This window comes from Molothrus aeneus, chromosome 8 (genome assembly GCF_037042795.1).
Source record: "Molothrus aeneus isolate 106 chromosome 8, BPBGC_Maene_1.0, whole genome shotgun sequence".
NCBI classification, from domain to species: domain Eukaryota; kingdom Metazoa; phylum Chordata; class Aves; order Passeriformes; family Icteridae; genus Molothrus; species Molothrus aeneus.
In genome coordinates, this window is record NC_089653.1 from 4,714,525 (window position 1) to 4,740,829 (window position 26,305).

At 44.4% G+C, this 26,305-nt stretch overlaps 1 protein-coding gene across 5 annotated transcripts in view; it reads right to left on the reverse strand.

The window, feature by feature from the left end:
* Positions 1–26,305, reverse strand: part of PCDH15 (protocadherin related 15) — a 266,047-nt gene that overhangs the window by 117,843 nt on the left and 121,899 nt on the right. For all 5 annotated transcript variants that reach the window (XM_066555108.1, XM_066555109.1, XM_066555106.1 and 2 more), the window contains 5 exons: positions 24,598–24,732; positions 22,318–22,467; positions 13,487–13,680; positions 7,631–7,763; positions 821–900 (listed from right to left, as the gene is read on the reverse strand). In XM_066555108.1, coding sequence (XP_066411205.1) covers positions 821–900; positions 7,631–7,763; positions 13,487–13,680; positions 22,318–22,467; positions 24,598–24,732 — 692 coding nt within the window. The remainder of the gene's footprint in view (positions 1–820; positions 901–7,630; positions 7,764–13,486; positions 13,681–22,317; positions 22,468–24,597; positions 24,733–26,305) is intronic.

A 26,305-nucleotide genomic window follows, 5' to 3' on the forward strand; every position in this document is an offset into this window, starting at 1 on the left:
TCCACCACCTTGCTGACACCAAGGCTCCTCTTTGTAGGAGCTTTTAGGCTTTCTGTGGGTGAAAGCCAAGAAAAGCCTGGAGCCAATTCCTAGTGCCTTCCACTCAGATACAGGAATAATCCTGGATTAAAACATCAGCCTGTCTCAGGAGGTTTGGGTATTTAGAGTCACAATGTTTCCCTCACACCAAATTAGAATTCTTTTGCACCAGGAATTAATAAGCCTCAGGTTACTTCTGTCCCATCATTTATTGTGGGAAGTCAGGTCACTGCCCCCTCCCTTCCTCCTGCAAGGAAAAGAATACTTTGGATTGCAAATAATAATTAATAGGTAATAATAGGTAAAATAGAGGGTGGTGGGCGAGGCACACACCAATCTGGTGCTTACACTTCATAATTAACCCTCTCTTTCTCACTCTATTTAAGTTGGAATTCAATTTAAGGAAAATACAGTTCTTAAACAATGCTCAAAAGGCTTTTCACTATAGGCTAAACCATAACAGGTCAGGAAATTAAAGCAAAAATTGTCCCTGCCATTAGTCAGGAGCTGACAGGTAAAAGGGTTTTAATTAATCCCTGGCCACTCTTTTAAATGGAATCTTTCCACCTCAGTGAGTTTCTCTTACCTAAAGTGTTTAAAATAAATAAACAGTGGCCAGTGACAAAGCCCAGAGTGGAATTTGGCTCAGAGAGCTCTCATGAATGGCTGACAGCCCCTGGAAGGAGCAGCTGAAGGTGTCTGAGCACAACCCTTTTCTCTCAGCTCCTCATTTCCTGGGCTGACAAGTCCCAAGCCTGTTTTCCAAGGGTTTTCCACTTACCTCTGAGAGAGATTAAAAACTTGCTGAGGATCTCCATTCTGAATGAGGTATTTGATGGGGTCGCCCTCTCTATCAAAAGCCTTTAGGGAAGGAGAAAACAGGATAAAATCAGTCAGTGACAAAGGTTTCCTCTCTTCCTTTCTATGCAGAAACTTGGGAATTAAGTTTTAGGAAAGTTTCCCAAGGGGATGACACCAATCCCTGTTTCTAAGGCAACTTTGGTTATTGATGGGCTACTCAAGATAAAGCTGGAGCACATCAGAATTCCTATGCTGTACAGAAATGACAATATCCTGAATGTAGGATAATAATTGCTATTAATTATTAGTAACCATCTGATTATCAAATTACAGCTACATCCAGCAGCATGAGTATGAAATTCAGGCTTTAATAATTTACTTCTATTTTTCTGCAGCTCCACACTGATTAGACTGAACTTTCAGTTTCCTTTCTTCCCATTTTCCACTTCTTATCAAGATCCCTCTTTCTGTTATTTTATTAGAACCCCAATCTTTGGCTGATGCTCCAGTGAGTTCCAACTGCAGCACTCACTCTCCCCAATAATTTGCTTTTTGGGGGTTGAAGATCAGGATAAGGCCTTTAAGAACAGACATTAATAGCACCAAAATGAGGATATTCCACCTATTAAGTGGGAAAAAAATCTTTCAAAAGTTGAATAAACCACTTTTGATGCCTCTCCTGGTGCCACGCGAGGCCATTTCCTCTGGTCTAGAAGAGAAGAGGCCAACCCCCCCCTTGCTCCTGTCAAGTTGTTGCTGTGGACCACAATCAAAGGCTGCACAGCTGTGAGCTGACCACCAGTTTTTGAGATAAAAACACAAGAAAAATAACAAAAAAACCCAACTCAAATGCCCCCCCCAAAATTAAGAGCAGAAGCACAAACCATTTAAATGTGCAGGCAGAGAAGGGAATGCAGTAAGAAAACAACTTGGCTTAGCCAAATAAAAAACAGGGGCTAAGTCAGATAGAAAGGATAAGCACAAAGAAAGAGCAAGAAAAACTGGATGGGGACACAGTCAGAAGAAGTCAAGGCAAAATTGGAACACAAACAGGAGAGAACACAAAGGATAACAAAGAAATGTTTAAATTACAGAAAGACCCTGAGGAGTGGTTTGAAAAGCAGAAGGGATGATGTTGAGAAGGTCAGAGAGGTAAAACTGCCCCATTCCAGCTCCAAACCAAATTAACTGGGGCAAAACTTCAGCTGAGAGCTGGGCAAGAGTCAGGCAGGGAAGATGTTCATGAACAGACCATCTTTGAGTCAGCTGCTGGAATTCAAGCCTGGTGAAGTCCATCCTGGTGTATACAAGGGCTAGAGCAACCTCAAAGCCACCAGAGATTTTATTTTTTTTGGGCACTCCCAGAGAACTAAAATGCTGGAAGGCAAATCCAAGGTCTATCCTTCATGGAGGAATGAGCCAGGAAATCACAGACCAAGCAGGTGGAGTGCAATTCCCAGAAACCCACAAATAGCCAAATTATTTGTAAGATGGATGACACAGAACTGAATTTCTCCAGCACACAGGGATGCTGAAGCAAAATTTAATCTGATTTTCCAACAGGACAACAAGTCCTCTGAACAGGGCAGAAACCGTGGCTCATTAAAGTAGCTGAGCCATGGTGCAAGCTTTTCCTATTGTTTGTTGGAATATTTTCACAAAAGAGTTCCAACAACAGTCTCCAAGTGGAGGGTGGGATTAAGAAAGAATTAAACCCATTATCAAAATGGAGGCCAGGCAATAGTGAGTGGTGCTAGTACTGACTCAGTTCTGCATGGATTTGTACAGCTCTCCCAGCACTGATCAATATTCCCATCCACAACACCAATGACAGACTGGGAAAATTGTTTATAAACTCCGTGGGTGGCAGTGAGTGACAGGAAGTGTGGGTGGAATGTGGATCTCCTTGGCCTGAGGACATGAACAGTCAGGACCTGAGCCAAGAACACAAAATGCTGCAAGCACTGGGGGCAGACCATGCGAGGAGCTGGCATCTCTGAGGGCTGTCCTTGGTCCTGAATCACCACAATCCCACGGTTGCTCCTGTCTTTAGCCCTTTGTCCTCCTTTTACCTTCCCTGCAGGGCATCCTGCCCTCCCTTCACATTAAGTTGTCTCAGGGGTATCATTATGCTCTGCATTCTCTCATAGCAAGTCAGGGGCTCTCAGAAAGCCAGAAAATCAGACTGGCTGTCATTGATTCAATTTTCTCCTTATCCCCACAGAAAATCATTTAAAAGGGGAAAAGTTGCTTTGAAAAACTCCTGCTTTGCTTTCTTTAAAAGCAAAGAACACAAAGTTCTTGTGTACAGAAGAAAACCAACAAAGGCAAGGGAGAAGAGCAACTTATTCCTGATTTTTTCCAGATCAATGGCACAGAGTGATTCCATAAATTGGACACAACAATTCCATGTTAGCTCCTTGTTCAGCACATAACTGGACCCTGCTAACAGCCCTATTTGTTCTGCAGGCTCCCAGAAAAATGACAGCATTTGCATATTTTAATTAATAATGGCTGGCAGAACATGAAGCCATAAACGCCTCCCAGGCATGCAATAAACTCTGAGGTTTATTTACAAATTAATGCAGTGGAGATCATTTAATATTGCATTAATCTCAAATGTTGTTAATTAAAACACCAGTCAAGACCAGCCGGGTGCATTAGAAAATAAATAAGGGGATAAGAAAGAAATAAAGCTCTCCATCATCAGCATAAGAAATTTTAATGGACAAGAAAAAAGTGAATTTTATTTTTCCAAAGTCTAAAGGGCAAATTTAAAGCAGCTACATTTACATTGTTACTCACCCTAATATTAGGCAGATTTTCAGATTTGATAATTTGGGAATACTTGAAAAGTTTTGTTGGCTCTCTACAGGATTTTGTAACCCTCCTGCTGTATGCAGAACAACCAAATTATTACTAAAAGAGAGCCATAAAAGCATAATTTCTAAACCTGCACCAGCCCAAACACTGATTGGATTGATGAGACACAGGAAAAGAAACATCACTGTGAAAATTTACACAGGAAAACACTTCTGCAGTATTTGAGACCTGATAATATTCTATATCATCAATGGAACACAGGTAATAAAAACCAAACCAAGGTGCCTAACAGAGAACTTTGTGTTGCCTGGAAAAGGCAGCACAGGATTTCAGAAGTTTAAATATTCAGTTAATGAATGTTTAAAATATCCTGGTGGATTTTACACAGGAGGGAATAAAGGAAGATGAAAACAGAAATATGCTGCCCACAGGAGGAGTACTTTAATCCAGTTAGAGCTTTTAATGCAGGATAAGGGAGCTGGACTTGGCCTTGGGTTGGAGGGATCATTCAAGCCCACCCAGTGCCACCCCTGCCATGGCAGGGACACCTCCCACTGTCCCAGGCTGTTCCAGCCTGGCCTTGGGCACTGCCAGGGATCCAGGGGCAGCCCCAGCTGCTCTGGGCACCCTGTGCCAGGGCCTGCCCACTCTGCCAGAGAACAATTCCTCATTCCCAATATCCCATCCAGCCCTGCCCTCTGGCACTGGGAAACCATTCCCTGTGTGCTGGCACTCCAGACCCTTGTAAGAAGACCCCCTCCATCTTCCACATTTCAGGTTGAGGACTACCAGACCTACAAGAGATACAGTCCTGGACTAACCACCAAAGCTAAAGCCAAGCATATTTGGGATTTAACAATTAAATATTCTTCATAAAATGCAGGATCTCTGAGGCTGGAAAATCCCTGCCAGCCCATGGAGTCCCAGCTGTGCCCAGTGCCCACCTTGTCCCCAGCCCAGAGCCCTGAGTGCCACCTCCAGCCCTTGCTGGGACACCTGCAGGGCTGGGCACTGCAAAGCTCCCTGGGCAGCCCCTGCCAAGGCCTGAGCACCCTTTGCATGCAGAAATTGCTGCTGCTGTCCAAGCTGAGCCTGCCCTGGCCCAGCTTGAGGCCCTTTGCCCTTGTCCTGTCCCTGTTCCCTGGCAGCACAGCCCGGCCCCCCCTGGCTGTCCCCTCCTGGCAGGGAGTTGTGCAGAGCCACAAGGGCCCCCTGAGCCTCCTTTGCTCCAGGCTCAGCCCCTTCCCAGCTCCCTCAGCCCCTCCTGGGGCTCCAGCCCCTTCCCCAGCTCCGTTCCCTGCCCTGGACACGCTCCAGCCCCTCCAGGGCTCTCTGGCCAGGAGGGCCCAGAGCTGGACACAGCCCTCAGGTCCCTCAGCAGGGCCAGCCCAGAATGGGCTGCTTGGGGTTTAGTGAAACATTAAAGCAAATTATTTATTGGAAATTATTGGAGCTTCACTTTCCAATCACATTTAAATCCCATCAAACCCTTCAATACTAAAACCTGCCAACAGTTTTTTTTTTCTGCCTCCAAAGATCCCTCAGGCCACAGATTCCAGCACCTGTCAAGGAAACACAAATGTTTCTGTTTCTCATCAAGTTCCTGGCTCCTGTTCCTCTTTGGGGCTTCCAACCCCAAGTGTCTCTCACCAGGGAGGAGAAGGCTCCTGAACAGCCTGGCCCTTCACACTCCTCCCTCCCTGCAGGCACCACAGATGTGCCAGGAGTTAATTGGCAGCATTGAGCTAAATTAGTCATCCTCCCTCAGCACAGGTGACTGTCTGAGCTTAACCAGCCAGAATAATCCCAGCCTTTCAGCAGGAAACCACTGTAGCAGGAGTTTTCCCATCCACCTGCTGCAGTGAGTTAATTAGAGCTCCTTTATTTCACTACTGCTAAACACAGCATTAAGTAAGTTTCTGATCCTTTAAAAAAAACCTCAATAAAGATTTGCCATTTCTTTCCCTATTTTGCACAGCTGGTTTTGAGGCACAAAACAATGCAGTAGATAAGAAACAGTAAATAAGTCAGGAGAGAACTGATGTTTTAACTATTAGTGCATCAAGGGGGGGTCTGGTCCTGGAGCATGAGGATGAGGGATGCTCCTGCTGCTGGACCTGGCCAGGAGCTGTTGCATGATCCCTGATCCCAGGGCACAAGGTCCCACTAATCCTGGGCCTGGCAGCACTGGGATCTCTGCTCCCTCTCAGCCTGTTGCTACACACACCAAGGGGTAGAAATATCTTCAGGCATTTTTCAAAAATGACAGGCTAGGGAAAGCAATTGCTCAAAATCTTGCTAAAATTCCCCATGAATGAGGTGCTGAAGCTCTGATCAGAATCCTCTGATCTGTTGGCAAATACAGAGAGACATTCTAACATAATAAATCACATTCCTTTCAAGTTCCCAGCCACTCATAGAATTTTTTCTAATATAACTATCATAGAATCCCAGAATGGTTTAGATTGGAAGGGACCTTGAAAATCAACTCATTCCACTCCCTGCTATGGGCAGGGACACCTTCCATTATCCCAGGCTGCTCCAAATCCCATCCACCCTGGCCTTGGACACTTCCAGGGATGCAGGGGCAGCCCCAGCTTCTCTGAGCAGTGCCATCTGCAGCCTACAGCATCTTTTACAATATTTAAATCAAACAAAGAAGTAATAGAAATCGCCAAGTGAGCCCTTTTCCTCTGCAGTCCATGTAAAAGGGGCTGCTGATCAAAATGAAACTATTTTCAATCCTTTTGAAGTGCCCCTTTTCCCCCCTGGATGCAAGGAATGGCTTGTGCAAGGCATGACACAGAGGGCAGGAAGGTGGAGAGGGTTTCAGCAGCCTCAGGGCGTGCCAGGGTGTGGGAATCCTTAAAATCAGAGGGTTTTGGGAAAGCTGCAAAAGGCAGGCCCCAGAGACAGCAGAACTGTGATCAGAGCCAAGCAGCAGCCATGAGATTGGTCAGCAGAAAAATTATGTAAGAAGTAGAAAAGTAAGGACAAATAGAACAATGGTCTGTGTATTAATGCTTGTCTAGAATAACTCCCTAAGCTGCAGAAAAGTTTATCTAGAGAGATTTTAGGAAGTTCTAAGCTAAATAATGGAGCTCTGTGCATTGTGTTTTAAGGCTTACAAGCAGGTAGTGTATTTGAAATAAGCAAGCATTGTTTAACCAAAGGTACCTGTGCTTACAGTGGTTGGATAGAACTGCTGTCAATGTGCTTTTGCTTTGTGTGATTGGTCAAACAACTTTTAAAGTGAGTTGTAACATGAAGTTGTTGGTCTGGTGCCAGGGATGTGAGCTGATTGCATCTTCCCATTGTCATAACCATGGAATGAGAGTGATGGTGGAAAATCAAACAGCTCAAGGCACTTTCCCAGCAGCCCCATCCCGTTTGTGATTTGTACAGAGCCCCTCAGCCAGGGAAGCTCCCCTGATTACCTGGAGTCTGAGTATGTGATTTGTACAGAGCCCCCATCCAGTGATCCCAGGGAAGCCTGTGTACCTGGAGTAGAATAACTCCCTAAGCTGCAGAAAAGTTTATCTAGCAAGATATTAGGGAGTTCTAAGCTAAATAATGGAGCTCTGTGCATTGTGTTTTAAGGCTTACAAGCAGGTATTGTATTTGAAATAAGCAAGCATTGTTTAACCAAAGGTACCTGTGCTTATAGTGATTGGATAGAACCACTGTCAATGTGCTTTTGCATTGTGTGATTGGTCAAACAACTTTTAAAGTGAATTGTAACATTAAGTTCTTGGTCTGGTGTCTGGGATGTGAGCTGATGGCATCTTCCCATTGTCATAACCATGGAATGAGACTGATGCTGGAAAATCAAACAGCTCAAGGCACGTTCCCAGCAGCCCCATCCTGTTTGTGATTTGTACAGAGCCCCCCATCCAGGGAAGGCCCCTGTGTACCTGGAGTCTGTGATTTGTACAGAGCCCCCCATCCAGGGAAGGCCCCTGTGTACCTGCAGGTTCAGGAGAACAGCGCCGATCCTCATGGCCTCGCTGACTTCCAGGCTGTACATCAGCTGTGGGAAGCGTGGGGGGCTCTGGTTGTTGGGAGGCAGCACCTCGATGTAAACAGTGGTGATGGAGCTCCTGCAGTGCAAGGGGAAAAAAACAGTTAAAACCAGTCAGAATCAATAAATCCAATCCACAAGGCAACCCACAGTGGTTGATTTACACATTGTGTGTTCTCGAGCTCTAACAGCCTCCCTTTGCTCCTCTAAAAGCTTCAGGACATATTTTCCCTTCTGGATCAAAAGGAAAGCAGGCTGCCACATTCACAGAATCACTGGGTTGGAAGAGACCTCCAAGATCATTGAGGCCAACCCAGCCCCAGCCCCTCAGCTAAACCCTGGCACCCAGTGCCACATCCAGGCTGGTTTTAAACACATCCAGGGATGGTGACTCCACCACCTTCCTGGGCAGAACATTCCAGAACTTTATCACCCTTTCTGTAAAAAACTTTTTCCTAATATCCAACCTATATTTCCCTAGGTGCAGCTTGAGGCTGTGTCCTCTGGATCTGTCAGTGCCGCCCGGAGAAAGAGCCCAGCCCCAGCTGAGCACAGGCACCTTCCAGGAGCTGTGGAGGAACTCTGAACAGGAAGAAAAGCTCAATCATTTCCCCCAAAGCAGCCCAAAGTGGTGTAATTTCAAAAACAGAGCAGTGAGATATCAGTGCATGCTCCACAAACAAACAGCTCCAGATGTGCTGGGTCCTCTGCAGGAGCAGCTCAAACTCCAGGCTGGGAACTGCTCCTGCCACATACAACAGCCAGCCCTGGAGCATCTCAGCTGGCAGCCAGCTTGGAAAAGAGGGAGCAGGGAATGCTGGCAGAGAGGGAGATGCTGGGAGAAGTGGAGCACACAACTCTGCTGCGATGCTGTGGGTCAGTAATCGCCATTTCAGAACAATAAATCCCATTTCAGAGCAGTGGCAATGCAGGAGGCTGCAAACCCTTGAGCTGCACTGAATCCCTGTCCCAGACAGACTGCAAACAGCATTCCAGATGGAATATTGAAGGTTTTTTGGGACACTGACACTGAGGACCCTGCACAGACCATCCTGTAAACCCACTTGATATCCCACAGCTTCAACTTGAGAAAGGGAGCCAGGAGTCCCCCTGGAGATGGGAGATTAAAAATGTGACTTTAAAGGATCTTCTCTTGCCTCTCTCCCTCCTGCCTTCCCTCCTGGATGTCAGCACAGCATCCCCACCCCAGAACAAACTCCTGAGAAGAGCAAGTGCTGTGCTGCAGGTGTAGCTTTTCCCCTCATAAATCCTTGGATTTATGTTGATAAATCTCAGGTTTTAGAGCTGCAGGAAAGAAAACAAAGGGATTTGTCCCAGTTTTCTGAAGGTGGGGCAGGAAGAGGGAGAGAGAAGAAAATCATGAACCCAAAGAGCTGCTTCTTGCAGGGCTAGCAAACTCCAGAGCTTTTTTAGAGGGTCCTACCCAAAATTACCAGACATTTATTCTTGAAACAGCTGCTGTACTAACTGAGACAACTCACTGAATATGAAAACAACACATTACTGATCAATATTCTTTACGAGCTGCCCAAAATTGCGGCTGAGCAGAGTCACCACCGTGCTGTTGGTGCTCCCCACTGCCCTTTCCCAGCAGGTCTTGGAGGTCTGGATCATTGAGGGAGCTGGGCAGAGCAATGCCAGGGCTGAGAGGAACTGTTGGAGACTGTCCCACACCCCCTGGCCATGCTCCAGGATAACAAACTGCTCTCCAGAAGGGCAGATCACACCCCCAGGGAAGGGATTCTGCCCCTCAGGGCACATCCACACACACAGTGACAGAATTCACTGCCAGGACACAGGGAATGGTTTCCCAGTGCCAGAGGGCAGGGCTGGATGGGATATTGGAATTAGGAATTGTTCCCTGGCAGGGTGGGCAGGCCCTGGCACAGGGTGCCCAGAGCAGCTGGGGCTGTCCCTGGATCCCTGGCAGTGCCCAAGGCCAGGCTGGAGCAGCCTGGGACAGTGGAAGGTGTCCCTGCCATGGGACTGGATGGGATTTAAGGACTCTCCCAGCCCAAACCAATCTGGGATTCTAGGAATAGGAAGCAAATTTTCTTCAAATATTTAAGGCAAAACCACAGAAGTAAAGCACTAACAGTCTGCAAACTAAAAGCACTCTAATATGAAATGGCTTTTTTTGCAATTCCAATCCATTTTTTATTAACACCTTGCATTTTTTCCCTCTGTGTCTTTTGTGTGGGTTATAGCCCAGTTAAGGAGCTGGCAAGTTCTCCTTTGGCATGGGAAGGGGAAGGAGATGGAGCTGAGGCAAGCACTGCAGCTGGTGTCTGCAGGTGAATACCCAGAGACCAGCACAGCCTTTGGGAAGTGCAGAGAGCTCCCAAAACAGTCCAGCATGGAAAAACAGCTTTTGTGCCCCACCAGCTGATTGAAAGTCAACTGCATCCCCATCTCTGCTTAAATCATCTCCACATGGAATCATGGAATGGTTTGGGTTGGAAAGGACCTTAAACTCATCCAGTTCCACCCCCTGCCATGGCAGGGACACCTTCCACTGTCCCAGGCTGCTCCAAGCCCCATCCAACCTGGCCTTGGGCACTGCCAGGGATCCAGGGGCAGCCCCAGCTGCTGTGGACAATTATAAAATCCAGGATGAATGGATTTCCATCCATGTGAACCAACCTATCTTGACTTGCTCCAGCAGAACCCTGTATCACCAAGTGATATGAATCCCATGTCCAGGAATCCGAGGGACTGTGAAAAGTTTAAAGTCTGACCTGAAACTCTTGAATTTTACAAATGTTGTTATTTTTTTTCCAAACCCAGAAATTGTTGTGCTTCAATATAGAAGTGGGCTGTGCAGGGAAGGGGTGAATTCTCCAGCCCTAGAAGGTTTCTAGAAACAGCTGGATGTGGCACTTGCTGTGGTTTAGTTGACAAGGCTGAACTTGATGATCTTGGAGGTCTTTTCCCACCTCAACAATTCCAGGATATCTCAATAACTTACATGAGTAATTAATAATACTCAAACCCCAAATCTCAGCTGGGACACAGCCACTCACCAACATTTTTAAGTGTCATTCCATGAAAAAAAAACCCCAACAAACCTATACAGAATTCCCAATTCCAATTTAAATTTGTGTTCACAAAGGCTGCAGAGCTACAGTTCCCGAGCCAGGTTCAGTGGCTGGGTTTTGCTTTGTGCATAAGCAAGGGGGAGACTGAAATCCAGCCACTTTCCAGGTGACTTTGGTTATCCTGGCAGAGCTTTCCACTTCTTATTTGCCTTGAAGGCATTTTCAGAGGAGGAAGCCCAGGCTCCCAACATCCATCCTCAGAAATACATGTGTTTAGGCAACACAAAGATTTCTCCAGCACAAAAGGAGCTGATGGCAATCAGAGCTGTAGTGTGGAGACACACCATGGGGATCTCAGACTCTCTGAAGGGGAATTACTGATTTTTGGCCTTCTCTCTGAAGCACTACAGAAAATAAATGCATAATTGTCCTCAGTCTTCCCCTCAGCACTACCAGCAGCCTGCTGCCAGCTCGAGAGGGTTTATCAAAAAAGCAAGCAGGAGGAAAAAGAGTGAAATTCAGCCCAGGGACTGCTACCAGATGTTAATTTTATGAACAACTTAACAAGTTGAATGGACAGTAATTATAAAATATGTGCACAACAGCACGAGCTGCTTTCTTGGAGACACAACAGAAGCAGCAGGTCCTGAGGAAAATCCAATTACTGAAATCCTACTCTTGTATTTTATTTCCTTCTTAAATTTCCCATTTGAAGGAGAGGTTTTCACGTTACAGCTGTGGGAGGTTTGGATGCTGGAACCTCCTGTTCCTCCCTTCATGCTCTTTGGACAAGGAGGTTGCACATTATCAATACCAGGCTCAGAATACAAGAGATATTTTTTGTTCCCTCCACACCTTCATGAAATGACATTTTGGCACATTTAGAACACCAACTCCACTCAAAGAGGTAAGCAGGCCTTGATACTTTGCTGGTTTTTGAACATATAGATCATAGAATGGTTTGGGTAAAAAAGGACCTTAAAGATGATGATGCTCCCCTCCCTGCCTAAATCCTAAATTTGCAGTCTGCTCTTTTTCAGCTGGGGTACAACAGAGATAATTTTGCCCTTAAGAATTTTGGTCTTAGTGGTGATGCTGCACACCCTACACCTGGAGAGGCTCTCCAGCTCAGCCACACCATTCTTTGGGATCCTTTTTGCATCTTCTGAACAAAAACCATCTCCCTTCTCACTTGCTTTCTTCTTTCCACCCCTTCACCTCAATGAATGTACAGACATGCACAGTGACAGCACAACTGGGAACTTTTAAACAGCAGACCAAGGCACGCAAATGAAATCATGAAAACCCAATGCTGTAAGGGACACATCATTAAGGACCACAAATATCGGTGATATTTTTGCCCAGCGTCTGGGAGGAATGATGAGGAGGACTCCATTGATATCAGAAGGCTAATTAATGACTTTATAATTAATTAATTTATAATTAATTACTTGATTAGGCTATATTATTCTATACTGTATTATATTACGTCTAAACTGAATCTGCCGTGCACTCAACTGCACAACGTCACCATGATATTTCCTGAAAAATCCCTTCACCAGGATTTCTTCTCCTGGGAAGCTGGGAAGCCTCAGAAAAGAATGAAAACAATAATTATCTGATTGCTTTGGAATGTGGTCTGGAGATTGTTTACCAACAGGTGCATCTTTGATTGTTTCTATGTGAATTGTTCTAACTTAATGACCAATCACAGCCAGCTGTATCAGACTCTCTGAGTCAGTCATGACCTTTCATTATCATTCTTGTTAAGCTTTCTGATGTATCCTTTCTCTTTCTTTAGTATAGTTTTAGTTTAGTATTCTTTTTTATAATATAAGTTCATAAAATAATAAATCAGCCCTCTGAGAACATGGAGTCAAACTCTCATCTCTCACCTTGTCCTGACGACCCTCACAACCATCACACACAACATCTCATGACTGTCAGCCAACAGTCCTGACACACACACACTTGGCCCTGACACGCCAAGCAAACAAAACCCCATCACTCTGGGTAAAAAATCTCCATATTGCATTCCACTTTTGTACAATCACAGGCACAGCAAATGAATTGTTTTGATCATTCTTTTTTCTGCTTCTCCCAGGTTCAGAGAATGTGGTCAGGAGATCATTTACCAACAGGTGCATCTTTGATTGGTTCCATGTGAATTGTTTTTAATTAATGACCAATCACCATCAACTGTGTCAGACTCTGAGTCAGTCATAAGCTTTCATTATCATTCTTGTTAAACCTTCTGATGTATCTTCTTCCTTTAGTAGAGTTTAGTATAGCATTTTTTTAATATAATATATTAAAACAATAAATCAGCCTTCTGAGAACATGGAGTCAAATTCTCATCTCTCACCTCATCCTGGGGACCTCACAAACACCACACACAACATCTCATGACTGTCAGCCAACAATCTTGACACACACCCACACTTGGCCCTGATAGGCCAAGGAAACAAAACACCAACACTTTGGGTAAACAATCTCCATATTTGGAGACCATCTCCATTCTAGTTTGGCAAAACACAGGCACAGCAAATGAGATAAGAATTGTTTTGATCGTTCTTTTCTCCGCTTCTCCCAGGTTGAGAGAATGCGAACCCCACACACAAAGGGCAAGAATTCTACTGCGTGTGCCACTTTTCCAGAACAGAGGCATGGACTAGAGAACATGGGAGTGTGGCCCAGGTGTTATGGCTGAGCTGCTGGAGTAATGAGGGGGTGCATTAATTACCTTCTCTGTGCAGGGGGGGCACAGTCAGATGCTCGGACAGTGAGGGCGTAGGAGCGCCCCACGGCCAGCAGCACCCCTGGAGCGATGGTGATCAGGCCCGTGTGCTCGTTGATGGTGAAGTCCCCCTGAGCCCCAGCCAGGATTTCATACACTATCTGCCCATTGGCTCCCTCATCTGCATCCACGGCCGTCAGCTGCAAGGCAAAAACCACAGGGTCAGCAGGGGAAGGTGATTCCAGAGGAGCTCGGACATCTGGAATGCACACAGGAATTTCTAACAAAGATACAGCTGAAATGTACAGTAGTAAGCATTTCTAACAAAGATACAATTCTAATTTCTAAATTCTAATTTCTAACAATGAGACAGCTAACAATTCCACAGGCTCTGGGAAGGTGATTCCGGAGGAGGAGAGGGGAGCTCGGACATCTGGAACACGCACAGGAATTTCTAACGAAGATACAGCTGAAATGTACAGTAATAGGTGTAAAAACATCATGATGCAGAGAAAAACTCCTTGCTAAAGTCTGCAAGACAATTATTTTAGGATACAAATTAAGAAACTTATTTAGACCAAGCTTATTCCCTGTGGGTTGGAATATATAAGACTTTCTCGTGTGAGAAGAAGACATTTTTTGTCTTCTTTGACAACCTTTGGTCTTTCAATAGTAATGAGAGGTTTGTATTTATTTATTTCCCATCCTTCTCTCCACTTTTCTGGGTGACAGCCCTGGAAGTGCCAAGAAATCTCACATCCAGGCCTGGTAGTCCAAGCCCTCCTCGTGCAGAGCTGGGGAGCAATGTTTGTGCTCATATGCACCTATGGCTGTGGCAGCCAAGGGGAAGGGAAATGGCAGCTGTTCCCATATGGATACACACCTGGAATCATGGAATCATTCAGGTGGGAAAAGCCCTCTAAGGTGGTCAAGTCCAACTGTTAACCCAGCACTGCCAATGCCATCACTAACCCATGTTCCCAAGTGCCACGTTGTCTTTAAATCCCTTGAGAAAAATCTAAATCCTGGTATTAGACCCAAATTCTAATGGTGACCATAATGAAATGAGGGGTTTCTTCTCTCCCCCCTGGGAAAGGCAATAGATTTATCCTGTTTCTGTAGTGAGCCACGCTAAGTCAAACACACACTCAGCCATGAATTAGAGCCCAGGGAATATATTTGCTTTTAGTCAATCATGGAAAAAAATCCCAGAGTGGTTTTGGTTGGAAGGGACCTTGGAGCTCATCCCATTCCACCCTCTGCTGTGGACAGGGACACCTTCCCCTATCCCAGGTTGTTCCAAGCCCTGTTCAACCTGGCCTTGTTGTCCCTTCCTCCTTTAGGAGTTATTTTGCTGATACACAGCTTCCTCAACTGTCTTTTCATTCTGTAGGACAACACTCCCTCAAACAGCACAAGGAATGACATAAAGTGGTCTGAGCAGCAGTGGAACATCCAGGAGGTCACAGCACCCAGCTGTGCATCCAGCTGGCAGTGGAACTTACAGGGAATGATGGCACCATGGTGTCCTCTGCTGCTCCCAGCTCCAGGCAAGCAGTGGGAGGTGGGGAATGGGAAAGGGCACCAGCAGGGGTGACAGCAGAGCTTTCCTGGGATGTCCAAAATAATCCCAGCCTCAGGAAAGATCCCTGCAGGGATCCCAATGTGAGGATGAAAATTCAAAGGTCTCTGCGTTGGCTTTCCTGACACAAACACTCCTGCCCTGGGGCAGCAGGGATGGAGGAGGGGAATGCTGGATGTCAGCAGTGATGGAAAACCTCAGCACCCACTGTGAGGCCAAAGGCAGGATCAACAGCCAGTCCCTGAGGCAAGGCCAGCCAGACAGCAGCCTCAGCTTCTGCCTCTGAGCCCTTGTCACCTTGTGACACCTGGAGTCAGGGACAGGAGCTCCCTGACGGCCCTGCCATGCTGTGATGGAAAATCATCTACTGAACAGTGCAACACGACATCAACTTCAGCAGCTCACAGCCTCCCCCAGCACTACCCAAGGCTGGCAAACCAGCAGTCAAAACTGCCAAATCACCACCTACAACTGCCAAACCAGCACCCCAAACTACCAAATCACCACCTAAAGCTGCCAACCATCACCTAGAACTGCCAAACCACCAGCCAAAACTGCCAAAGAACACCTTAAGGTGCCAAAACACCACCTACAGCTGCAAACCACCATTCAAAATTGCCAACCCACCTTTGCCCAAAACTGCCAAACCACCTTTGCCCAAAACTGCCAAATCACCTTTGCCCAAAACTGCCAAACCACCTTTGCCCAAGGATGTCTGAAGATTCAGAACAGCAGAAACCAAACCTTGCCAGTACAACAAGAGTAAACCCCAAAGCTGCAATATCTGAATAAATCCCATTTGCACACAACACTGAGCACGAAGGGGAGGATGTGAATTCATGGAATCACAGAATGGTTTGGGTTGGAAAGGACCTTAAAGCTCATCCAGTTCCATGGGCAGGAACACTGTCCAGTAGACCAGGCTGCTCAGAGACCCATCCAGCCTGCCTTGGACACCTCCAGGGAAAAACTCAGGGTTTCTACTGGCTTCTAAGATCTTGAATCCTTGATCCTTCATGCACAAAGGCTCAGTGAAATACAAAATTTCATTTAGGAAGTCATAAATATTCTGAAAACCAAGAACTAAGCCCACAATAGCTTTAAAAACAAATCTTAGTTCATCTCCTACAGCATTTTGGGACACATTGTATAGTGAACATAGGATAAAGGCTTAAAATGCCCCAAAAATCATGGAACAGAGGCCATCTCCTCTTAAAAATTTAAAAAAACAAATTAATATTTGTGTGGGTTTTTGTTTTTTTTTAAATCTACCTCATTCTCTTATTCTCTTAGGAATTCTGAAGGAATCTATGCTATGAAAACTGCAATTTAATCACTCCTTCTATAGCTTCTATACATACCTGGGTGTGTTAATTAACCTTGTAGAGAATAATTATCTACCCAACTGACAGAGCTGTAAAAACCTTGTCTGCTGAACTTCAAAAGTAACACATACACACACACACAAAAAAAAAAGATAAAGCCTTTATGCAAAATACAGGGTCCTGAGGATTTAATGGCAGGATTTGGAACCAGGCCAGTTTTTACTGGGACAACATTAAAAAGGAAAATTAATTGACTACACAAGCACAGAGATTTAGGAGGTTAATTAAACCTACAAATGCTTGGAAAGATAAGTAATTTGAAAAACATTTTGGGGGCAAAACCAAGAATCAAACCTGGGATTAAATAGAATTAAGGTTTAGCTGCTGCCATAATATATGATTCCAGAAATCCCATCTCCAGCTGTCCCAGCCCGATAGAGCTCCATAGTTAACAAGATTTAAGAAACAGGGGCTAAAATGCAAAGGGAGAAGAACAAAACAACGTTTCATTTACTCTGCTGAGAAATTTTCATCCAGCAGGATCAGCTCCATTGCATCAACATTTGATGTACTAAAAGTTTGGCAAAATAGGTGTGGATTCTGCTGCAGCAAGAAGTGGTTTTCTTGGGAGGAAAAGGAGATTTAGGAGTGGTTTTGTTGGGAGGAAAAGGAGATTTAGGAGTGGTTTTGTTGGGAGGAAAAGGAGATTTAGGAGTGTTTTTCTGAGGAGGAAAAGGAGGTTTGGGAAAAATTTTCTTGGGGGAAAAAAGGAGATTTAGGAGTGGTTTTGTTGGGAGGAAAAGGAGGTTTAGGAGTGGATTTCTTGGGAGGAAAAGGAGGTTTGGGAATGCTTTTCTTGGGAGGAAAAGGAGACTTAGGAGTAGAGGAAAAGGAGGTTTAGGAGGGTAGCCTTAAGCTTACAAAGACATCTTGGATATGATATAAAACCTGCTCAGACTCGGTTCATTACTGGAGGAAAGTGGGTTTCAATGTTTGACATGGAACCTTCTCAGAGCAACATTTAGGGTCACCTGGCCCTGGACAGATAAAGTGATGACCAACATTCCCAGCAGCTTTCACCAGATTCAGTGTGAAGGAAAAATTCCAGGATTGTTGTGGAGATATTCCTGAGCTTGAGTCAACCCCACATAATGATCTCTGAGTAGGTTAAAATATTTTTTCATTATCTCCTCCAGGCATTCCATCCATTATTTTTTCCTTGACTGTGCAGGGACGTTGGCTGAGCAATGCAAACAAAGCCCAGTTTTGTTTTCTCTCTCTGCTAATCAGGTTTGCTTTGGAGATGGGAATTAATTACCTGATGGGCAGAAGGCAAAAGGTTGCAAATAAACACGTAAATAAAAGATGAGGTGGGGTTTGGAGACGACTTCTGTGAGGATTGCTTTAGGGAAACATTCAGGAGTGCTCAAGCATGCAACAGGTCACAGCCCCAGGGCTGCTCAAGGAGAGTTTGGACAACATTCCCAGGGGTGCACAGGGTGGGATTGTTGGGGAGCCTGGGCAGGGCCAGGGGTTGGAGCCCCTGCAATGGAAATGTAATTCCATTAACTACATTTAAGGCCAGTTCACAAGTTTTCCTCTAAAGACCAAACACAAAAAATCTCCTCATGGGCCAAGATGGATCCATGACCCCTGTGGGTCCCTTCCAGCTGTGGATATTCCATGATCTTAAGATTTCCACTAAACTGTCCTGCTCTTTTATGGCACAATGCACATTTAAGAGTTGTAAATCAAGAACTTGGGCTAAGCTAGGGAATGACCTTAAAAATTAGTTTGTACTGGTGCTATCAGACAAAATTGTTTCAGTGGGGAACAGGGCACTGATCCCCTGTGTATTTTATTCTGCATTTCTCATCAGGGAATGATTTAATTATTCTTGGAAGAGAGCCCTTGAACCTGAGTCATGCCACTGCAATAGGAAATGAGGGAGAAATTAAGATATGTGGATAATTTGAGGTAGGATGTAGGGAGAGCAAAACTGGGATTTTTCAGCCTAGGGAAGAGAAGCTTCAGGGTGACCAAATTGTGACCTTCCAGGACCTGAAGGAGCTACAGGAAAGATGGATAGAGACTCTGTACAAAGGATGGAGGGACGGGGAACAGCTTCCCAGTGGCAGAGGGCAGGGCTGGATGGGACATTGGGAATGAGGAATTGTTCCCTGGCAGGGTGGGCAGGCCCTGGCACAGGGTGCCCAGAGCAGCTGGGGCTGCCCCTGCATCCCTGGCAGTGCCCAAGGCCAGGCTGGAGCAGCCTGGGACAGTGGGAGGTGTCCCTGCCCATGGGATGAGGTGACACTAGATGGGATTTAAGGTCCCTTCCCACCCAAACCATTCCATGATTCCATGAATTACATTTATGGCCAGTCCACAAGTTTTCCTCTAAAGACAAAACACAAAAAAATCTCCTCATGGGCCAAGATTTAGGTGAATAATACTTTTTGCCACCCTCTGTCCCTTCCCAGCTCTCTCATTTTCCTGCTCAATATTCCCTATTCCCTGCATCCTGAATATAAAAATGAGAGATGGCTAAAGAAAAACAGTGGATTTAAATTATTGAGATGAAATTTTGTTGCACCGCTGCCGCAAACTCCACCCATCAACGTGCAACTCATTTCAATATCTGAGTCACAGCAGTGAAAAAATGGGAAACCGGGCAGAAAAATATAATAACATAAAAAAGATGGAATTAAGTACTTGACTAGGTTTACTGTTAATAGTCTTTCTGCTGACAGTTATAATTTACCACATTTAACTGTTTTAAAGTACAGATTTCTCAGTTGAGAAACTCTCAGGGAGCACAATAAAATACCTAAGAAAGGAGAAGGAAAAATGAGAAATTTTCAGGCTGAAAGGAACAAAACACAAAGAGATTTAAACTTAACTCTTCTCAACCAAGGCCTGAAACAATTTCCCAAGTACCGAGGAGACAACTGAAATAAAAATAAAACGTGTTTTTGTCACTTCTCTGAAAGGCAACAGGGAAAGAAGGAAAAGTCCTTTGTGTAGCCATTGAGGCAGAAAGGAAAAAATGGGGGAAAAATTGAATTCTGCTTGTAATGAATATATTTTCCTGCTATTTGTGGTTATTTTCAAGCAGAACTTAAAAATTTTTAAATTTTCTTTCTTTTTTAAGAGTGTACCAGACAGCAAACACAAGCAACTTAAAAGCTATTATGTTTTGGGGCTATTGTCAGGAGTAAAATCAAAACAATGTCCCACAAAATGAGGCAGCAAGAAAGCACAAACTGGGGCTATTTGTCCATTTTATTTGTACATTTTCCTGCAACTGACTCTGGAAAAAAATGTAAGAGATGTAAGAATATTACCTTAAGGATAATAAAACCAAGTGGCTGAAAATCATTCTGATTATTATAGATGGTTATGAGACTGTCCAGACACTCTGAGGTCACTGTTCTTTTTCTAGCCTGCTTTTCTCTGATCAGACAAAGTAGTTTTATGAACTGATTTTGCTCTGGGAGCTATAAGAGATGAGAATCCTCTCCCAGCAGAGGATCCAGACCCCAGGAGGGAGGGTGGGGTAAAATGTGACTTTGCTCCTCGTGGAGACAATAAAATGAGCAGCCCTCAAAATCACTGTGTCAGGGTTCAAAAAAATGAGAAAGAAAAGTCAGTTTGGCCTTTGAGAAAGTCTTTATAAAGCCTTTACATATATGAAGTGTGTGTATATATCTATATATATATCTATCTATATATATATATCTATATATATATATCTATGTATAGGTATTTTATACCTAAAGATTGAGCAACCTACCAAAGAGTGCAGCTGCCCAAAATCCTGATCAGGGAATCATGGTTTGGGTGGGAAGAAAACTTAAATCCCATCCATTCCCACCCCTGCCATGGCAGGGACACCTTCCACTGTCCCAGGCTGCTCCAGCCTGGCCTTGGGCACTGCCAGGGATCCAGGGGCAGCCCCAGCTGCTCTGGGCACCCTGTGCCAGGGCCTGCCCACCCTGCCAGGGAACAATTCCTCATTCCCAATATCCCATCCATCCCTGCCCTCTGGCACAGGGAGCCATTCCCTGTGTCCTGTCCCTCCATCCCTTGTCCCCAGTCCCTCTCCAGCTCTCCTGGAGCCCCTTTAGGCCCTGGCAGGGGCTCTGAGCTCTCCCTGGAGCCTTCTCCTCTCCAGGTGAGCAGCCCCAGCTGTGCCAGCCTTTCCTCCCAGCAGAGCTGCTCCATCCCTCTGCCCATCCTGGTGCCTGCCCTGGGCTCTCTGCAGCAGCTCCAGGTCCCTTCTGTGCTGGCCCCTCTCTATTTCTGGCATCATCACCAGTCCTGTGAAATCCTACGACCTAACCCTTAGATTTTGTTGCTTTGGTTTTTGGTTTTTTGTTTTTGTAAGATGGGTAATTGAGAAACTCAGATCATCTGGTACTGTGGGATGAGTTGAAAAACAACTCTTCTCCCAAACCAGCCAGAATTTTCTACCTTCCCCCTCTGACCAGATTATACACTCAGAAAACCTGCAAGTATCCATGTACTGACTGTGCAGACAGAAGCATGGATTTGGGAAAATCTCATCCTTGCAATTTAAATTTTCAGCAGAGGTGAGTTAAAGGCCCAACTTCCCCATTATTCCTTCCCCAAATAACCAGTCCAGGCCCAATTTTCCTAAGAAATGTGTCCTCCTGCTCTTTGAAAGCCTCCAGGCTTGGAATATGTTTGCAGCTGCAAGACCAGGACGTGTTTGAGGAGCTGGAGAGCAGCACCTTCCCTCTGAGCACAGAAACACTTCAGCAGTTTCAAACAACCCCAGGAGCTGCTCTGCTTCATCCCAGGTACCATTAACACACTTCAGGCAGCTCAGAGCACCCTCAAGGCCAACCTTGAGTAGAAAACATTCTTTTTCCCCAGCAGAAATCTCGTTTAGCAACATTTTCTGCCTCATGCTCCCTGGCTCTTTCAGGACAACAGTATTTGCTGTCGTGTTCCCACCCAGCCTTGTGCAGCATCTTAAGGAATTTAACTATGCTTCCATTTTTTCTCTTTCCCTCAAATTTTGCTGGAAATGCCCCTGTGGCTGTCCCTGATGGGGACACTCATGGCCCAAACTGATGAAGGGACAAAACACCACAAAGAAGAGCTGAAGATGCAAAGGCACAAGTACAGCTCAAGAGGGACAGAAAATGCCATTTTCTGAACCATCTCCTCATCACTGCTACACTCAAATTAATTCCTGATTACTGTTCAGAAAATGGTATTTTATACTCAAGTCAGCTGATTAATTTTATTTTCCCAGTATTTCCACTGCCTTCAATCACTCTGGAAAGCCACCAATGGCATCTTGTCTGTTCATCCATCTGGAGTGGCAGCACTCAGAGCAGGGCTGAGATCTTGGAAGAATTACATAAAAAGAGACTTTTCCCTTTAATTTCAGTCCCACCAGGATTCACCTCCAGTCCTGCACTAAAACATAAATCAGTGCTGCCAAAATTTAATTGAAACTGCTTCTCTCTGGGCCTGTGTTCAACCCATTTTTCATTGCTCATTTGCTCTACAAACAAACTTGTAAAAACCAGCAGGTTTTCTGGCATAGGAAAACATTCCTGGTTATGTCCTACTCCACTGCTTACCTGTTCCCCCAAAATGTTTTATCTCAATGTCCTGCTAATAAAGGAGAATTTTCTTTGTCTTCTGAGATTGTTCAGCTGAAATTTTTTTTGTGGAACCTCAGAGGAAGATGCTGAGCTGCAGCTCTACGGCTAGAACAGGCCTGACATTTAGTATTAGCAATTTTGAATAGATATTTAATTAATTAAGTGGATGCAGACAACCAAACCTTGTTTCTACCTGGTTTCAGTGCATTTCCAATTGAGATGAACAAGGCCATGCACTGCTAACAAAAAGTGAGTTACCAAAGGTAATAAAAGCCCTGAAATTACCTTTATAACACCTTCCCCAGGCTGCATATCTGTATAGATCTTGACACTGTAGGAAATGTTGGAGAAGGTTGGGGAATTGTCATTTGCATCGATCACCACGATGTTGACAGTCACTGGGACACTCTCCTGGACTCCATCAGAAGCTGTCATCTTCAGAAGGACAGAAAAAGCAGGACAGGAATGTATTTTAATGGTGTGTTCTCAATACAATTCCAAGAGAAATCCAATCCCAACAGGAGAAAATACAGCCTAACAACCCAAAATCAGCATTTTGTTTCTCTCTGCAGTTACAGTTACAGGAGGATTCAGCATGTGCGAGACTCAGGGCAAAAACAAAGCAAACACATCCAAACCTTTCCAGTACAGAAGTGAGAGGGAATAACTTGGAATTTCCCAGGGATGGGGCTGGGATTGGAGCTGTTGAGTTCATGGGGTTTCACCTGGGTATCACCACACCCAGGAGCTCTGTTAAACCTGATGCCTCAGGTTTAGCTTTTATATTTTTCACATTCTGTGCTGCTTTAGTGTGTGGGTCTGAGCTTCACATTAAGGGATGGTGAGCTCTGTGCACAGAGCAGGGAGACAAAACAATTCCTGCTCCAGCTGGGGACCAAGGACAAATGATCCAAATCTCAGGCACAAGAGCACAAACAACGTGGACTGGAGAGAGAAAAACAAGGATGGGACTGCATGGGCTAAAGTTGTAATTGGACAATGAACTCCAATATGCAAATGGAGCAGAACTGATCACAGTGACAGACCCCGTGACCAGGTGTCCATTTGTGCCCATTTTGGTTCACCTTGGGTGCAGCCCTGGCTGGGCTCTTGTGCTGCCCAAGGTGGATCCATGGAGGCCTTTTAATAAATCCCTGCTTTATTCTTTAGCTCCATTCTAGGTCAGCCTTCTCAAGGCATCAGGCCTCCCAGACAACATTTTGAGGTGGAAATTACAGAGCTGGGGGCTCTTCTTATTCTACAGAGGAAATCTGAGCTCTTCCTTCCATTGAAAATGGACAGAAAATAGGGAGGCACAGAGTGGGAACCCCTGCAGAAGAACTGGGTTTACCCACAGCCCATTTCCAAATCGCTGTGGGGCTGTAAAGGGGTTCACCCACAACCTGAGGTAATATTAAATCCATTTCAGCTTTTTCCCCCTTCTTTATTTATTATTTTTTCTAAAAATACTGCTGGCTGTGCTTTCTGTCCATCTATTTATTTCAATTTGGGCCAAAATTAAAGCAAAATCCCAAGACAAGGCTCATGTTCCTGGCTCCAGTGAAAAGGCAATAAGAAAAGCAAGGCTGAGAATAAAAAAGAGGGCTCAGGTGCTGCTGTGGGATGAGGAGCAGGCACCAATCCTGGGGCCATGGAGAAGGTGCTGGCAGGGGAATCTAAAATGCTGCTCTCAACCAACTCATGCTTCACTGCACTCCCTTTTCTGGGTGATAAGCACTGTGCTGACTGGATAAGAAAGATTAAGCAATTCCATTTTTGTGGGGGCAAAACCCCAGACAACATCCTTAAGGCATGGTAGTATTTTGTTAACAAAGCAGAAGGCAGAGGATTTTATTTACTTGTAGCTCTATGGATGCAGAGTTTGTTTTGTAGCAAACTATATTTTAATATCATATTGCAATATCTATATTATAATATTAATAAGCAATTAATAACAAATTGCTTATTAATATTAATTATAGAATTAATTATAATTCTATATAATTAATTAATATAATGGTATTAATTATATAGAATTAATTATAATTATTATTAACTATAATTAATGGTTAATTAATGATAAATAATAAATTACATTATCTATAATATAGTTATTGTAATATATTTTAATGTTTTGCAGCAGTTATACTGTAAAGAAGAGCCTTGAGTTGATCAGCATAGAATCATAAATTCCTTTAGGTTGGGGAAGATCTCCAAGACTGAGTCCAACCCTTTCAGTGAAGACATTTTTCCTAATATCCAACCTAAAGCTCTGGATACCAGTCCAAGTGACAGAAATTACGCATTGTTTTCTTGTATTTTCCTTCCATTTGTGTTTCTATTAATCTCTGACCTTGCTGTTTTATGTCTGAGCAAGATTTTTGTGTCAGGAATCATCATTTTTCCATTTGCAAAAAAAATAAAAGATACGGCGCTGACGTCTGATGGAAATTTACACCCTACAGATAACAATTGCCACTATAACGAGCAGACCTTTCAATTTTGCTCTGAATCCTGGAGATAAACAGCTTTTGGAAGTGAGAGAGTTGTATTCTTTGAACTTACAGAGAAGGTGTAGAGCTGCTGGACCTCCCTGTCCACGGGCTGCAGCAGGGTGAGGTAGCGGGTGATGCCACTCTGGGTCACAGTGAAAAACGTGGTGTAGTCGTTCAGGAAGAGATGGAGCTGTGGATCCTTGGTCTTTCAACAATATCAAGGGGGAAAAAGAGCACTTTGTTATCAATTCAGAGGGATATTAAACATATAATTAAGTCTCCAACTCACTGCAAGTGCTTGTTTTAGTTGAAACCTAAATAAGCACAAATGCTGTGACTAAAAACTGTAAAATAAAAAGGTAAAAAAACCCCTCACTGCTGGCCTAAAAATCTAATCTTCTTGATGAAAAATGTATTAAAAACTACTAGAGTACGAAAATCCAGTTGTAAACAAATACCTGTATGGTATGCTGGCTTTAAATGTATGTCTTTCCCCCCCCCCCATTAAACAGGATTTTTTAAGCCAGACACAACTTAATATAAAAAACCAGATTCAAGCATTTATCTTCATATTAAAACCCAAAAGAAGCTGAACTTGATTAACAGAGCAATAAAACAGCTGGGTTAGTGCACTGAAGAAAGAGAATGACATGTGAAGTATTTCAGGAAACAGAGGTAGCTCAGGGGGTCTTCTTTAGGTGCCAGAAAGAATCAAAAAAATATTGATGCAGAATTAGGAACCTCTCAGTTGATGGGGTGAAAACACCATAAATGAACTGAAAAGTAATATTTTAAGGTAAAAAGTCTTGTAAATTTACTCATAGCTTCTTGAGTACTTGGGTCACTCCTGATTTCCACCTCTTTTGAGGTGTTTTTGAGTTATTTAACTCTACATGACTTAAATTTTCAAACAAAATACATTTCTTTTTTGTTGCCCACAGTATTCCAACAACTTTCCTGCTGGAATTGTATGGACAACTATTTTTCCACAATCTAGTTGACTTAACCTGACTTCCTGCTGCTCTCGCTCATGAGTTACAGAATTTATTTCTGTTGGCAGGAGAAAGCAAATTCCAGGAAAATGCAAAAGGCTGGGGGACAAGTCCTATAAAAACTATTTTAAACTGCCCCCAGGAATGTGGAGGTGAGAAATCAGAGGAGTGGTCCCAGCCATGACAGAAAACCCAGGATTTCACCAGCTGCTTTCCAAGGTCATTCCACAAATCCCAGCCCTACAGAGAAGGCCATAGGGAGAACCATCTGAATCCCAGGAACAGTCCCAAAAGGAGAAAAGCTGAATTCAGCAAAAAATCCCCACAGGAGCATTACTTCTCTGAACTCTTTCTGAATCCAAAGCTCTTCTGGAAGGGTCCTATTAGAGGCATTCCTGGAGGATTAAAACCCTTGGGAGCACAGCACAGGTCCCCAGCCCCCAGCCAACCCTGACCTGCACCAGGTGGCACCAGGACAGAGCAGCACAACACCAGGACAGACATAAACTGCTTTAAATGAGCCCAAATAAAACCCCCAAACAGCAAATATTCCATGATTGAAATGAGAAAACATTCCAGGAAGCCGTGGGAAAGAATTATCCGAGTGTTCCACACCAGTGGCTCCTCAGTGCCCAAAACTGCAACCGCAGCTCCCAGGAAAATGAAAATTCAGTTTACAGCCAGCAAGGCAAACAGCAACCTCTTCATTCCAAGAAAACTTAGGGAAGGTAATTGCCCATAATTGCTCACTTTGTAGACATTACAAAGCCCGTTAAGAATTTAATT